The sequence below is a fragment of the Macaca thibetana genome, chromosome 5, assembly GCF_024542745.1.
Source record: "Macaca thibetana thibetana isolate TM-01 chromosome 5, ASM2454274v1, whole genome shotgun sequence".
Classification (NCBI taxonomy): Eukaryota; Metazoa; Chordata; class Mammalia; order Primates; family Cercopithecidae; genus Macaca; species Macaca thibetana.
Genome location: NC_065582.1, coordinates 93,799,804 through 93,817,045, shown reverse-complemented (window position 1 = coordinate 93,817,045; position 17,242 = coordinate 93,799,804). Strand labels below are relative to the sequence as shown.

General features: G+C 39.2%; 1 protein-coding gene across 13 annotated transcripts in view; it reads left to right on the top strand.

Annotated features, from left to right (window-relative positions):
- Nucleotides 1-17,242, top strand: part of BMPR1B (bone morphogenetic protein receptor type 1B) — a 396,435-nt gene that overhangs the window by 374,435 nt on the left and 4,758 nt on the right. For all 13 annotated transcript variants that reach the window (XM_050791851.1, XM_050791855.1, XM_050791848.1 and 10 more), the window contains 2 exons: nucleotides 13,446-13,621; nucleotides 16,195-16,325. In XM_050791851.1, coding sequence (XP_050647808.1) covers nucleotides 13,446-13,621; nucleotides 16,195-16,325 — 307 coding nt within the window. The remainder of the gene's footprint in view (nucleotides 1-13,445; nucleotides 13,622-16,194; nucleotides 16,326-17,242) is intronic.

The following is a 17,242-nucleotide window of genomic DNA, read 5'->3' as shown; positions in this document are numbered from 1 at the left end:
GTATAGTTTGAAGTCAGGTAGCGTGATGCCTCCAGGTTTGTTCTTTTGACATGGGATTGTCTTGGCAATGCGGGCTCTTTTTTGGTTCCACATGAACTTTAAAGTAGTTTTTTCCAATTCTGTGAAGAGAGTCAGTGGTAGATTGATGGGGATGGCATTGAATCTATATATTACCTTGGGCAGTATGGCCATTTTCATGATACTGATTCTTCCTATCCATGAGCATGGAATGTTCTTCCGTTTGTTTGTGTCCTCTTTTATTTTGTTGAGCAGTGGTTTGTAGTTCTCCTTGAAGAGGTCCTTCACATCCCTTTTAAGTTGGAGTGAATGGGAGTTCACTCATGATTTGGCTCTCTGTTTGTCTGTTAGTGGTGTATAGGAATGCTTGTGGTTTTTGCACATTGACTTTGTATCCTGAGACTTTGCTAAAGTTGCTTATCAGCTTAAGGAGATTTTGGGCTGAGACAATGGGGTTTTCTAAATATACAATCATGTCATCTGCAAACAGAGACAATTTAACAACTTCTTTTCTTAATTGAATAACCTTTATTTCTTTCTCTTGTCTGATTGCCCTGGCCAGAACTTCCAACACTATGTTGAATAGGAGTGGTGAGAGAGGGCAGCCCTGTCTTGTGCCAGTTTTCAAAGGGAATGCTTCCAGTTTTACCCATTCAGTATGATATTGGCTGTGGGTTTGTCATAAATAGCTCTTATTATTTAGAGATACGTCCCATCAATACCTAATTTATTGAGAGTTTTTATCATGAAGTGCTGTTGGATTTTGTTGAAGGCCTTTTCTGATCTATTGAGATAATCAGGGTTTTTTTTATCTTTGGTTCTGTTTATATGATGGATTACATTTATTGATTTGCATATGTTGAGCCAGCCTTGAATCCCAGGGATGAAACCAACTTGTTTGTGGTGGATAAGCTTTTTGATGTGCTGCTGGATTTGGTTTGCCAGTATTTTATTGAGGATTTTGCATTGATGTTCATCAGGGATATTGGTCTAACATTCTCTGTTTTTATTGTGTCCCTGGCAGGATTTGGTATCAGGATAATGCTGGCCTCATAAAATGAGTTGGGGAGTATTCCCTCTTTTTCTATTGATTGGAATAGTTTCAGAAGGAATGGTACCAGCTCCTCTTTGTACCTCTGGTAGAATTCGGCTGTGAATCCGTCTGGTCGTGGACTTTTTTTGGTTGGTAGGCTATTATTGCCTCAATTTCAGAGCCTGTTATTGGTCTATTCTGGGATTCAGCTTCTTCCTGGTTTAGTCTTGGGAAGGTGTATGTGTCCAGAAATTTATCCATTTCTTCTAGATTTTCTAGTTTATTTGCATAGAGGTGTTTATAATATTCTCTGATGGTAGTTTGTGTTTCTGTGGGATCGGTTGTGGTATCCCCTTTATCATTTTTTATTGCATCTACTTGATTCTTCTCTCTTTTTTTCTTTATTGGTCTTGCTAGCAGTCTATCAATTTTGTTGATAGTTTCAAAAAACCAGCTCCTGGATTCATTGATTTTTTGGAGGGTTTTTTTGTGTCTGTGTCTCCTTCAGTTCTGCTCTGATCTTAGTTATTTCTTGCCTTCTGCTAGCTTCTGAATGTGTTTGCTCTTGCTTCTCTAGTTCTTTTAATTGTGATGTTAGGGTGTCAATTTTAGATCTTTCCTGCTTTCTCTTGTGGGCACTTATTGCTATAAATTTCCCTTTACACACTGCTTTAAATATGTCCTAGAGATTCTGGTATGTTGTATCTTTGTTCTCATTGGTTTCAAAGAACATCTTTATTTCTGCCTTCATTTCATTATGTACACAGTAGTCATTCAGGAGCAGGTTGTTCAGTTTCCATGTAGTTGAGTGGTTTTGAGTGAGTTTCTTAACCTTGACTTCTAGTTTGATTGCACTGTGGTCTGAGAGATAGTTTGTTATAATTTCTGTTCTTGTACATTTGCTGAGGAGTGCTTTACTTCCAACTATGTAGTCAGTTTTGGAATAAGTGTGATGTAGTGCTGAGAAGAATGTTTATTATATTAATTTGGGGTGGAGAGTTCTGTAGATGTCTATTAGGTCCACTTGGTGCAGAGCTGAGTTCAATTCTGGATATCCTTGTTAACTTTCTGTCTCATTGATCTGTCTAATGTTGACAACAGGGTATTAAAGTCTCCCATTATTATTGTGTGGGAGTCTAAGTCTCTTTGTAGGTCTCTAAGGACTTGCTTTATGAATCTGGGTGCTCCTGTATTGGGTGCATATATATTTAGGATAGTTAGCTCTTCTTGTTGAATTGATCCCTTTACCATTATGTAATGGCCTTCTTTGTCTCTTTTGATCTTTGTTGATTGAAAGTCTGTTTTATCAGAGATTAGGATCGCAACCCCTGCTTTTTTTTGTTTTCCATTTGCTTAGTAGATCTTCCTCCATCCCTTTATTTTGAGCCTATGTGTGTCTCTGCATGTGAGATGGGTCTCCTGAATACAGCACCCTGATGGATCTTGACTCTTTATCCAATTTGCCCATCTGTATCTTTTAATTGGAGCATTCAGCCCATTTACATTTAAGGTTGATATTGTTGTGTGTGAGTTTGAGCCTGTCATTATGATGTTAGCTGTTTATTTTGTTTGTTAGTTGACGCAGTTTCTTCTTAGCATCGACGTTCTTTACAATTTGGCATGTTTTTGCAATGGCTGGTACCACTTGTTCCTTTCCATGTTTAGTGCTTCCTTCAGGAGCTCTTGTAAGGTGGGCCTGGTGGTGACAAAATCTCTCAGCATTTGCTTGTCTGTAAAAGATTTTATTTGTCCTTCACTTATGAAGCTTAGTTTGGCTGGATATGAAATTCTGGGTTGAAAATTCTTTTCTTTAAGAATGTTGAATATTTCCCCCACTCTCTTCTGGCTTGTAGAGTTTCTACCAAGAGATCCACTGTTAGTCTGATGCACTTCCCTTTGCAGGTAACCTGACCTTTCTGTCTGGCTGCCCTTAACATTTTTTCCTTCATTTCAACTTTGGTGAATTTGACAATTACGGGTCTTGGAGTTGCTCTTCTCGAGGAGTATCTTTGTGGTGTTCTCTGTATTTCCTGAATTTGAACATTGGCCTGCCTTGCTAGGTTGGGGAAGCTCTCCCGGATAATTTCCTGAAGAGTGTTTTCCAATTTGATTCCATTCTCCCCGTCACTGTCAGGTACACCAATCAGACGTAGATTTGGTCTTTTCACATAGTCCCATGTGTCTTGGAGGCTTTGTTTGTTTCTTTTTACTCTTTTTTTCTCGAAACTTCTCTTCTTGCTTCATTTCATTCATTTGATCTTCCATCACTGATACCCTTTCTTCCACTTGATCAAATCGGCTACTGAAGCTTGTGCATGCATCACATAGTTCTCCTGCCATGGTTTTCAGCTCCGTCAGGTCATTTAAGGTCTTCTCTGCACTGTTTATTCTAGTTAGTCATTCATCTAATCTTTTTTCAAGGTTTTTAGCTTCTTTGCAATAGGTTCCAACATCCTCCTTTACCTCAGAGAAGTTTGTTATTACTGATCGTCTGAAGCCTTCTTCTCTCAACTCGTCAAAGTCATTCTCTGTCCACCTTTGTTCCTTTGCTGGTGAGGAGCTGTGTTCCCTCGGAGGAGAAGAGGTGCTCTTATTTTTATAATTTTCAGCTTTTCTGCTCTGGTTTCTCCCCATCTTTGTGGCTTTATCTACCTTTGTTCTTTGTTGATGGTGATGTACAGAGGGGGTTTTGGTGTGGATGTCCTTTCTGTTTGTTAGTTTTCCTTCTAACAGTCAGGACCCTCAGCTGCAGGTCTGTTGGAGTTTGCTGGAGGTCCACTCCAGACCCTGTCTGCCTGGGTATCACCAGCGGAGGCTGCAGAACAGCAAATATTGCAGAACAGCAAATGTTTCTGCCTGATCCTTCCTCTGGAGGCTTCGTCTCAGAGGGGCACCCAGCTGTATGAGGTGTCAGTCAGCCCCTACTGGGAGGTGCCTCCCAGTTACGCTACCCAGGGGTCAGGGACCCACTTGAGGAGGCAGTCTGTCCATTCTCAGATCTTAAACTCTGTGCTGGGAGAATCACTACTCTCTTCAAAGCTGTCAGACAGGGATGTTTAAGTCTGCAGAAGTTTCTGCTGCCTTTTGTTCAGCTATGCCCTGCCCCCAGAGGTGGAGTCTACAGAGGCAGGCAGGCCTCCTTGAGCTGCGGTGGGCTCTACCCAGTTCGAGCTTCCCGGCTGCTTTGTTTACCTACTCAAGCCTCAGCAATGGCGGACGCCCCTCCCCCAGCCTCGCTGCTGCCTTGCAGTTGGATCTCAGACTGCTGTGCTAACAATGAGCAAGGCTCCGTGGGCGTGGGACCCTCCGAGCCAGGCACGGGATATAATCTCCTGGTGGGCCATTTGCTAAGACCGTTGGAAAAGCGCAGTATTAGGGTGGCAGTGTCCTGATTTTCCAGGTACTGTCTGTCAGCTTCCCTTGGCTAGGAAAGGGAATTCCCCAACGCCTTGCGCTTCCCAGGTGAGGTTATGCCTCACCTTCCTTCGGCTCACATTCCATGGGCTGCATGCACTGTCAGACAAGCCCCAGTGAGATGAACCCGGTACCTCAGTTGGAAATGCAGAAATCACCCATCTTCTGCGTCGCTCACGGTGGGAGCTGTAGACTGGAGCTGTTCCTATTCGGCCATCTTGGAACCTCCCCACCTGCTGTTTTTAGTCTCCGTTCTTGTGTCTTCTAATAAAACTCTGTGCTTATTATCATGAAATGTCTTGCCTGTTATATAGTCATCATTGACTATTTATTTGTTATTCCCAATGGAAAGTAAGCCCCTTGAAAGTAGATAACATGCATTTTTCAGATTTGCATTTCTAGTGCCTTTCCCTGGTGCTTATTACTTAACGTTTAATGGATAAATGGTTCCATATGGAACAGAGGATGAAGAAAAAACTTCTTTCCTAACACCAGAGATCCTACACATTCTGGCCGAAATCCACCTTTCTAATCTTATGTTCTACAAACTCTCAAATTTGTATGCTTTCTTCTGCAAAACTGAGCTACTTGCATTTTCTCCTTATATACCCCATGTTTGCTGTTGCCTTGCTTTTGATTGCACAGTCCGTGGGTTGGAAAGTCCCTGTTTTTCCATGTATCTTAATCCAGTCCCAGAATCACCTCTGAGTCACTTGATTCATCCCCCAGCTGAGAATAATGACAGCATCTTCTGTACTACTGTTGTAATTTCCTGGTTCTTGTCTGCTTGGTATTACAGTTATTTTGGGACATGCCTCATCTCTCCTACCAGTGACGGGGCATCTTGAGAGCAGGAGCCATGCCAGCTTAATTAATATATTTCCCATTTAACATGACATAGTGAGTTACCCATTAGAGGTAGTCTAACATTGTTGTGAATCAATAAATGTAGGCAATAGCAAAGTAACTGAGACTCATCTCCTTTATAGACCTTAAACAGAAAAGGAAAGTGAGTATCTATTATATTATAGAAACTTAGTTCTGCTTAATGGAAGGAGAATGAACTGAATGACCTCTCAAATTTCATACAAACCCTGATTCTAGGAAGTGGAGGGACTATTTTAAGGGATAATTCAGAGATTTATTTGTCGTATATTAACTACTTCATCAAGAGATGAAGAGATGAAGATGATAGCCCAGCTGTTGGCTGTGCAGACTCCTATGGCCATAGCCTAGCTGTGTGGGGCCGTTTAGCTTTCTGGGCCTCAGCATCATCTTACATTACATGCAGATTACATTTGATCATTTCAGAGGTGCTTTTTCTAGTTTTATTTTCTGTGTTTCAAAGTTTGCTCTTCTCAGCTTTTGAGCCTATTTTTTTAAAACTTGCTTAATGTGTTTCTTTAGTTTCTACTCTTTCTTTCACTGTTTTATATTGTATTTTTGCACATATGCATGGATATTTAGACTTTAATTACAAGTGGAGTCACAGCTTACCCTGTGCTGAATTCTCTGACTTCATATGAGAACTTCCTGTGAGACAGTCTCTGTGTAGTGGTAAGTGTTCTCTTAGGCTTTTCAGTTATTTCTGAAAGGCTCCCAGGGAAGTCAGGAGCCACAGAGAGGGAGCAGACTATGCTTTAGAGGTTTCCTGCTCATACAAATTTTAAAATCCTGTGTTGGTTTCTTCATGCGTTCTCTTGACAATGACGTAAGTGCCGATGCATTTCCTGATCAGCAGAAATTTAATCCAGGTGATGTGCTGGCGGACATCACCATTACCACCAGTCTCTACTGGGAGGAGAAAACAGTGACACATGAAATGCCTTGAAGAAACGTATAAAGCTTTTCACTTTTCACTCTGAAGAATTCAGCAACTCCTCTGAGACTTCAGTGTCAGAATAAAATATTTTCATATGGGAAAAATAAATCCTGGCTTAGGGCTCTCAGGTGTTAAATTTAAATAGAAAACCTGCAGTGAAGACTAGGCCGTCACACTGATGTCCAGTGGCTGATTGTCAAATTATCCAAGTGCAAAAGAGAGAGGGTAGCTTAGCTCGGAGGGTACTGAATTTCTTGAGTCTTGCTGATGTGATTCTTTTTAGCGCTGCTTTTGGTTTGCATTTTAAAAATGATGTGGCTAAATGACTCACCAAAGTCATAAAACTAAGCTCATTCGTGGCATAGTGAACACTACCAGTCAAGGTTTCTGCGGCCATACCCACCTTATGTTGAAGACTTTTTAGTTGTAAAGTTCTGTTTCTAAGATAGCCTGAGATTTCTTGGGATTTTCTCATAGCAGCATGGAACCTTGATGAAAGTTGCTGCAGAAAACTCCCCTCACCGGTGAACATGTGCCGCAGAGTTCAGTTCTGCAAGTCAGTTCCTCAGCTATCTCCAGGATGCCGTGGGAAACCCACAGGGATGTGCACAGCCCATTCTTCCGTAGACACTTGAGAATCTTTTATGCTTTTGGGAAATCAAAATCATCCTGCTGAGAGAGGATTTAACATCCTGTAGTATATATAATGTGTAGCTGATTTCAGACATCACTTACAAACCACAAGCAAACCCATGGCCTCCTTCACATGTCTTCTCATTTCTCCTTTGTTTCACACATTCTTTAAAGTACAGTTCTTATTTCATAAGAAGCTTTTTAGATTTTTTAAGGTATACAATGTTTGCTTCTCTTTTCTTTCTCCTGTCTATTACTTTTCTTTTTTTTTTTTTTTTTTTAATCTCCCTACTCCGTCTCTCTCCCTTTCCTCTCTCTGTTTTAGGCATCAACAACATCCAGCAGGAGGACCACCTGCATGTGCCCAAAGGCTCAAAGAGGTAGAGCCACCTTGTTGGAGCTAGCAACTCTGTCCCTGCGCTCGCCTCTCATTGCCACAGCAGGCTGTGCTTAGGACTTTCATGAGACTCTTACTTCAGTTTATGGTACAGTGGGGAAGGTGCCCTGTGCTCAGTCAAGCAGTGGGGGCTCTTGTTTTTTTAACATAACACTTTTAGCCAGATTTTCTGGGTTTAGGTTTATAACTAAAAGGCTTAACTAACATGAAAAACATTTAATATATTATGAGACTAAAGAGATACTGTATTTTCAGAACAACTCCCCCCTTACTCCTTGCCACCAAAACAAAAATCTTTTGACTGCCCTCATTTAATGCAAGATAGTCAAGAGCTTCAGGCATGCACTGTTGCCTGAGTCCACTGGGGTGCTCATGTTTCATTCTCCAACCTGCTCACGATCCCAGCTGAAGGCTCCACTTTCAGCCTTTCTGCATGCACAGGCAGCCCCATGGCTTCCCTCCCACAGTTACACTAGCACCTGCAGTACGCACATGCCATACCAGGCAGCAGTGGTGTGCTGAGGGGCACGCCAGGGGCGGTACACCAGGCACAGGCAGGAAGGGAGTGCACTGTCAATAATAAAACTGACTAAAATCCTAGTTTTATTGTCACCGTGTGCCACAATTCTAAACAACGTCAGTGGTTGAAATGTGTCTTCTGGCAGGGTGAGTGGCTCCCATCACCCACCTGCTTGGTATGTCCTTCCCTGGCACCTTCGGAGGAGAAGAGGAAAATCTTAGTTTTGTGTGTCTTTTAATTTTTTTTTTCTCTCTCTCTCTCAAAGTCTTTCCCTTTGCTCCCCTTCCCTACCCTCAAAACCGTAGCCTTCCGAGCTCTCTTTGTTTATGTCTTCCCTGGGGTAGAAGAGCCACTTGGAGTGTCCACAGATTTATGAAGCCCTTTGTTATCAATGTAGACCTCATGCTCCACCACGCTGGCATTTTCTATATCATACCACTGTCATTCAAGTGACTTTGGTCAGAAATAGGAACTTGGTTTTCTGGCCTCTTTATATAATCCTAGGTGAGAGCAACCCTGCATTTTGAGATCCACATGAATGCAGACATTAACCTAATTCCTACCTGGTACAGTAGGGAACTCAACATTATTCACTGCTTGTCTGGGAATTCAAAGGAGTTGTTTTCCCGTTTGCATTATCAGTCGATAGCTCCCATATGCGTTGTGCCTTTTCCACATTATATAGTTGCTGTCTTCTGGTTTCCAAAATACGAACAGCTCAGGTTTGAAGATGTTTTTACTGGAGATTGTGATGGAAGGTAGTACATAAAATTTAGTCCACCTGGACTTTTTTTTTTTAAACCCCTACAGGGCTTAATATCTTACGACCCTAGGCTAGAAGAACAGAACCCTTCTTCTCCCTCACTGACTTCCCCTTTACCCCCAGGCTCTCATTACCATTAACTTCTTACTGAGAAAATTGCAGACATTTTTGTTTTATCTTCTTCCATCCCCACTGTCCCTAAATGTTTATTGATTTTTTTTGAGATGAGGTTTCAGTCTTGCCCAGGCTAAGGTGCAGTAGTGTAATCTTGGCTCACTGCAACCTCTGCCTCCCAGGGTCAAGTGATCCTCCTGCTTCAGCCTCGCAAGTAGCTGGGACTACAGGCATGTGCCACCACACCCAGCAAATTTTTCTATTTTTAGTAGAGACGGGGTTTCACCGTGTTGCCCAGGCTGGTCTTGAACTCCTGGACTCAAGCAATCCACCTGCTTTGGCCTTCCAGAATGCTGGGATTACAGGCATGAGCCCCCACACCAGGCCTTTTCTTTCTTTCTTTTTTTTTTTTTTTAAATACTCATTAAAGCATGATTTGAAAACAAAGCAAGCTTTTCTCCTGGAGAAGAATTTATCTGACATCTCTTAATTTACTTTATTTTATTCAAATTGTGTATTCATTTCCTTCTAATTCTACTTAAGTCTGAATCTCTTTAGTACTCACATTAACAGGAACAAAAACCATGTTGGATCTAGTGGGAGTATTAATTATTGAAGTATAAAAGGGCAAAATTGTCTACTCTTATAATTCTCTGAACCCTACTTTCTAATAATGACCCCTTTGTGCAAATATTTCCAGTTCTTCTCCATGGGAAAGAAGAAGAGAGAGAGCATTTCTTCTGTAGTGAATGCAACACTCTTGTTTTTAATGGGATATTTTCAGTTCTCCTTCGTAGCAGCTCATTTTCTCTGTAATTTTGTCCAGTTTATTTATATCACTTTTGTTCTTCCCGTCCTTATGCCTATAACCTATCCTGTATTCCTTGAAATGTACATTTTTCTAGTTCTGGATCCTGCTGGGTTCTTTTAACTTATAGTATACTTAGAAATATATTACATATACTTATATTTGTGATATATTATAAACATACACAAAAGTATAAAAGTGAGACATCCATGTAATAATTTAATATGAACAGATGTTAACGATTTACCATGTTTTTCTCTTTAAAAGAAATAAAATGTTGAAGATAGCCCCATTGTAGTCCTGTTCCTTTTTCATTTCCTTCTATCCTTCCCAGAAGTAACCAATATCCTATTTATGTCTCCTCTGTATGGTTTTATAATCTGACTTCATATGTATGTAGCTACTGCAGTACATAGGATTATTGTGTGGGGTTGGAGTTATTGTCTCTGAGTCTACAACCCTTGTGCAGTATCTATCTTTTCTTGTCAGCCTTGTTTCTCCCCTCCATAGCCGTCCGTAGACAAGGGGACTAGAGGAAGCTAGTGCAGAAGGCACCCTGCCCTTTTCTGCCTCCTTCTTTCTCCTAGAACCTTCTGTCTGTTGTACTGTGTCTGTTTTCATGTGTACCACACCATCTGACTCTACTTCCACTCTCTTTTTCTTCCTTTATTCTTGGTACCCCAGTGTTAAATCACATTTATTTCTATTTTTGGCTTTAGGATTAACACGAGCTCAATTTTTCTCTGCCATTATTTGGGAACAGGTAAAATGATGTTACTGAAAATCCAAGAAAGAAATGTAATCTAATGACTTTCAATTGTAGAAACATGCCTGAGGGAAGAAGGGGCAGAGCCAAATGTCTTGGAGGATCTGACACTTTACAGTATCAGATATGAATTACCTGTAATTCTCATGTTTCTTGTTTAAGTGTGGTGCTAAAGGCACTTGCCAGTAGGTTAATAGTGATCTTTCACAGAATTAGTTTGCTCAACGAAATTCTATTTATCCTTCTAGAAATTGGTAAGATCTCATTTTATGGCCCATACAGACCAGAGATTTTTATATTTCCCTTTAAATTATACATAGCAAAGTTTAGTGTAACAAAACTTTTCCTTCTTTCGTTTAAAGTACAATTTTCTGTCATGTGCAAGACACACTACAGATGGAGAGGGATTGGGGCTATGCTCTTTGGGTATATACCAAATGGCTGTGACTGTGACAAGTATTTGGGGCTCAAAGGAGTTGATAGTCTAAAGTTGGAAACCAGATCACTTACTCAAATATTACTAGGGAGAATATTTATTCAGCTACTACAAGGGCAAACATCTAGGGTGGGAGAGGAAGGTGAGGAGAGAGAGGGCTTATTGCTGAACATGCATCTAGACATATGTACATGCATGTATTTAAGGAACTACGTAAGGGACTGATTTTTGGCATTTGGTCGACATTCAAAATCCTTGAGTGTATGTTTTTGCAGTGTTTTAGAAAAAGAATTTAGAGATGTACTATGTACAGTCCAGCTGTCACAAATTTTAATTCTATTATTAGGTCACAGTTACCTGTCATTTTTCCAATAGATATCTCTACATCACACATTTCATTATCTTTCCCTGACCTCCCAAATCCAAATAAACATTAAGGAGCTAAGAGTAAGAACGGAATGAAGTTGCCTAAAATCTTTATCAACTGTGGTCAGATTACACCTTTGGCCTTTCTAAATGCACTTCTGTGTGGATTGTCTTCAGATTCTTCTTGATTCCCTTTCCTAGTCTGTTTTCTGGAATATAATTTAGGTCTTTAACCATCTTCTTTTCACCTGCAAACTCCCATGTTTGTTTTCTCTGCATGGGACCCAGGACTTCTTACCTGGGGCCACCGCTGTCTTCCTCATGATTAAAAATTAAAATTAGAACATGCTGGCAACACATTAGTGAAATCCCTACTCTCCTCCCATGAGAGGTGTCAGCAGGTGGAGTAGGAGGAGAGAGTGCTTTATAAATGGAAGTGGAGCTTTTGTAGCATCTATTCAATCTGACATGTTTCCACTTTACCATTAAGTCTCTTCTCAGCATACTTGCCTCCTCTGTCATGTATCATTTACACATACAAATGACGATTTCCTATTGTACCAGTACGTAAGTGCTGAGAATTAAAATTTTAACTTCTTTTTCCAGTTTTAGAAAAGAGCCCAGAACACTGGGACCTATGTTTGCATATGGTAAGGAATGCCAGCTGTTTTGTTTTTTAATTACACTTTAACTTTTTTTTTAACATCTTAACTTTTATTTAGGAAAACAGGCTGGTTATCGTTGCACCTAGAAAACCATGAGGGGCCTAATGAGTACGCTGATGACATATCTGTTGAAATAATTTTAGATTAATAATTTTAGCCGGAAGTGAGTTTAAAAGGTTCTAAAATGAAGCTTTATATTTTATATTTTAGTAAATAAAAATTTTGAGGTATGATTTTGAGATACATTTAGTAAATGTAAAAATTTTGAGAGTGACACTTAAAATGTTCTCAAATGACAAAAAATGACACCACATATTTCATGTTGTAGAAGTGGTCAAGGTAATGAGATCAAACCTAGAGGTTTTTGACTTTTTATTTTTTCCTAAAACCACTAGTGTTTTGGTATTGACTATCTATGACAGCAAGATAAGTGTGATATTCGATAAACGAATCTATTTTCCAGGCTGAGGAGAAATAACATGTAAATGCTTGAGAGTCAATAGAGTGTAATGAAAAACAAAAGCAAAAAAAAAAAAAAAAAAAAAAATTCTTGGGAGTCAGGAGATAGAAAGTTTTATCCAAGATTTTCCACAGAGTTCAGTTTAATAATGAGTTTCTGTACCTTTTCTGTTTTATAGTATACCTTATTTGGTTATAGTCTGTTCATCTGTTATACCTAGGATTTGTTACTTTTCTACTTAGTTCCTTTCTGATGAGGTATAGTACTTAAGTGTCTAATATGTGCCTAGTACTGTGTTGGCAGGGCTTGTACATAATCATCAGCCTAGTCATTCAGCACCCTTAGAACAGGGGCTGGAACTGTGGCTCCAGCTCGCCGCACTGAGGCCATGGTTCCCAAGTGCCAGTGCGCAGGTTGTTGTCCCTCCATCATTCATCTTTTCCCAGTCTGTGGGAAGGAATAGTAAATGGGCCATGTTGTAAAATTTTTAGAGAGTTAAAGATGTCATATTCCATTATTGTTTTGTTCCTTTTTAAAAAAGTTAAATGCTATTTGGTTCATAAAACAATAGTGATAGTAGAAAGCCTTTTTACATGTCCCACCTTGCCAAAGTAAAACAATTGCATGTGTTTGTTGGTTCTCTCCTTCCCCATTTTTAAACTTGTTTGTGGATCTAAGAGCTTTACAACAGCTGGCTTAAGAAATACTGTTTCTCACGAAATTGCCATGTATGCATGCCCATTTTAAGAGTAAAGTTTAAATAGGAGGGCAAGGAAGAGGGGTTTTTTAGACATTTAATATATATTTAGCAGTTGTTTAGGGTATAAATTTGATCTATTGATAATGCACTTTTAAATGCTGCAGCTTCATTCTGACTGAGTTTCGTCTTCTTTTTTTTTTTTTCCTAACTTTTTTTAAGAGATGGCATCTCACTATGTTGCCCAGTCAGGCCTTGAGCCTCTAGACTCAAGCTGTCCTCCCACCTCAGCCTCCAGAATAGCTGGGACTAAGGCATGCACCACAGTACCAGCTTGCCTTTCATTGGGTTTTAACCTGTAAATATTTAATATAGCTTTTGGCAAGAAATATTCCTTAAGAAATTGTTTTTATTCCCTGGCAAGTTTTTTTTTTCCGCCTTTCAATAATTAAAGCCATTGTTTAAGGATCACCTTGATTTGTTTTTGTTGGTCCTCTTCAGTGCTATAATGCTTTGCTTTACTTTTTCCTTAGTGATACAAATGAAGTTGACATACCACCTAACACTCGAGTTGGCACCAAACGCTATATGCCTCCAGAAGTGTTGGACGAGAGCTTGAACAGAAATCACTTCCAGTCTTACATCATGGCTGACATGTATAGTTTTGGCCTCATCCTTTGGGAGGTTGCTAGGAGATGTGTATCAGGAGGTAAGAAGCAGTGCTGTCTTTGAAAAGCTACTATCGGAGCTACTACAAATTCTTTCTTTCTGATCGGAAATCCAAGTTATCATACTGTCTGTAAGATCCGGTTTTATTTTCTCCTTTATTTCTGTTGATGCAGTCATAATGCTTCCAGGAAATTATATTCGACATCCTAGAATAATCTTTGACTGCTTCCTTCCTTCACCTGCCACTAGACACGCTGTCAGCTTCCCCTGCCTTCTCAAGCATCACTGTTTTCTGCTCTGTGTATTGTCTCATTTCTCTCTTGGGTTCTTCCTCCAGCGGTGGCTCCATCAAATCAAACCCCCTTTTCTGTCCCTGCCAGTTTATTCTCACCTAGCTGCTGGGCCCCATCCCCAACTCCATTCCCTGGGATTTCCTCTGCAGAGATGACAGTAGGACATAAATGTGGGGAGGGACACCCATTTCTTACCTTCTGTATTTATTTTTTATAAAACTTCCTCATAAAGCAATTTGGAAACAAATTTTTATCAAAAGGAAATTAAAGTATCAGAGTATTGTTATTTTTTATGGTATTGTTTTTTCTACAAACATGAGGATTCCCTAGTAAAACCACTTATAATAAACAAGAAGACATATTTAAATATTCAGAAGTATTATTGCTTGTACTATTTTGATTGCTGCACAATCTGTCTTCGAGCAAATTCTGACACCTTTTAGGCAAGGAGCTTAATCTTTGGCTTTTCTGTATCAAGTACTCTATGTTATTCCATGGTTGTACTCATTAAAAAGCCTTGATGCTGCTGATGTTCCTCATGATGGCCAATTTAAATCTATCTTCATGAAAACATGAGCTTGCTGAAGATTCTGAAAGTGCAGCATGCACTTAACTAGTACTGAGATTTGTTCTTGTTCCTGCTATTTACGTGTGATGCCTTGGACAGGTTATAACCTTTTCTTTGTTTCAGAGTTCTCCTCTTAAGGATGAAGTGAATTATTGTATCCGCTTCTTTGGTTGTATGGTTTCAATGAATGTAAAGATAATGAGAACTGCCTGGCACATAATTGGCACTCAATACATGTTAGCTATTATTACTATTAAAAATTTTCATTTTGGTTGGTAGAACCATACCATCTTTAGGTTCATATTTAAATACAAAGAAGAAACAGTTAATCAACCTGCATTCATACTTTGATAGAAAGATCATCTTCAGTGGCACAATGCCTTCTAATAATCACTTTGGGAATTCTGAACCTGTTGTAAGAAATTTGAAATAGGACACATTCTCTCTGAAGTGAGAGAACTGTTTTGTCCAAAAGGAAAGTTAATGCAGGAAATTTTCTCTAACCAGATATTGAATAAATTTCTCATTCTAAATGTAAAGAAGAAGTAAGCAAGAAATTAACAGATGGTCTATGCCTTGATTTCATGCATTATAAGGAGTAGATAAACCTCACGTTTGCAATCCCAGCATTTTGGGAGGCTGAGTGGGGAGGATTGCTGGAAGCCAGGAGTTAAGGACTAGCCTGGGCAATAGGTTGGGACCCAGTCTGTATTAAAAAAGAAAAAAAAATCAAGTAGACGAGCCTTTTAAAAAATAACATGCTTATACTTAATTAAGGTAGCTTTGTGGAAGTTAAAGGTGTAGAGAACAAGATTATTTTCTAATTATGTTTTCTTGAACATCTAAAGAGACAGGGCTATAAGAAGCCTATATTTGAAAGCCTGTGGGCCAAATACAGGAGAAACTATTCTCAGCTTAAAAACAAGGTAGCTTTATATAAACAGACTGTTCAGAGCAGCAGCCTCTAATGTAATTATTATGAGGAGCTAATCTGAGAAGGTGAAAAAGAAGACCCTAGAAGCCTGCATTTTTAAAGGAGAAGAGGAAAAAGGTAGAAATGAAATACTAGGAACGATAAAATGAAACAGTTTAGTGTACATTTTTATGAAGATGCTATAGATTTGTATTTCTTAACTCTTAACAATACATACTTTTTCTAATAGTAATGTATTCGTTATTGAAAAGTTGGATAAATATAGAAAAAAATCAGATAATCCTTGGACCTAAAAAATTCATAGTTAATATTTTTGGGTGTCTATAATTTTCTAAATTTTAATGGGCAAAACCACATTCCTCCAATTAAGCAGAAAAAAATGTAAATCTGACACTTCGTTCAAGTAGGATACACTTCCAAATTATGTTCATAGTTTCATACTATAGTAATAGAAATAGTCACATATTATGTAATATGAGTTCAGGATATGTCTTGCAAATTTGCATTGAGATTTAACATAGATTTGTCTTTTAATTTGTTCTTTATAAAATTGGAAATAAATTTAAGATGCTTGTTTTACTTAGCGTTTGGAAATTAGGAAAGAAAGTCTTGAAGACCTATGATAATACTTTTCATTGGGCTTTGTATTCATTTTTTCTAAATTAGATTAAGCACCATTTGGGTAAATATTTTTCAAGGTTTATTTTGCTATTTTTCTGCCTGAACTTGTCTGTAATACTGATAGCACTTTTCCTTTGAGAGCTGTGTTAGACTTTTATTTCTACTTCACAGAAAATAATAACAATAACACATTTTAGGTATAGTGGAAGAATACCAGCTTCCTTATCATGACCTAGTGCCCAGTGACCCCTCCTACGAGGACATGAGAGAGATTGTGTGCATCAAGAAGTTACGCCCCTCATTCCCAAACCGATGGAGCAGTGATGAGGTAAGGCTCAATTGAGGTAACCATGTGGCTGCAACTGACTTCTAAATAGACTTCTGTTTTAGCCAAAATTCCACGTATTCATTGTAGGAATTCTTCTTTGTTTTAATGGTGATGGTGATGGCACCTTTTTGCAGTGATTTATATGAAGATAAGTGTAGTTTATTAAATTACTTGTTCTACTTTTCCAATTTTATTTTGCCAGTTCCAGAATATATTGAGTGGGCTGGTCAGTGTTTAACCTGCATAACAAATAACACTATTTTCCTTATTTATAATGTCTTGACATTTGCATAAAACCTATTATTTCTCTGTGTGTGTTTTTAAAGCATCATGATTTTTCTCTGTAACAAACCCATGTACAGCGTTCTCCCATTTTGATTAGAGAAAAAAGTAAGCATGTTAAAGTGATACAAGTTGACCTAGTTAAGATACCTGACTGTGCTGGGTGTCTTTGTTAATAAGGATGATATGTGATTTGAACAAATCCACCTTCAGCTTGGCTCTAAGGATGTAGTGGTGAAACCTACATAGGTCTGGAAAGGAGCTGCTAGGAAGGAGGAAATGAGTCTAGCCTTTCCTGACTCCTCCTCCTGTTCCACATTCCTCTCCTTCCACCCTCCCAGCCTTCAAACTCACTGTGTTCTAGAGTTCTCTGGCAGACTGGAATATTCAAGATGAGTTTGAAGCACCGCTGGGAGAAAAAAAAAAAAAAAAAAAAAAAACCCGGCTCTTATCAAACATCTACCAAAGCACTGCAAAGGAGGGACAGAGCACTATTTCTTAAGTGTAAAAGCCATTTAAAAGTAATCTCTGGGCCGGGCATGGTGACTCACATCTGTAATCCCAGCACTTTGGCAGGCCGAGGCGGGTGGATCACTTGAGTCCAGAAGTTCAAGACCAGCCTGGCCAATATAGTG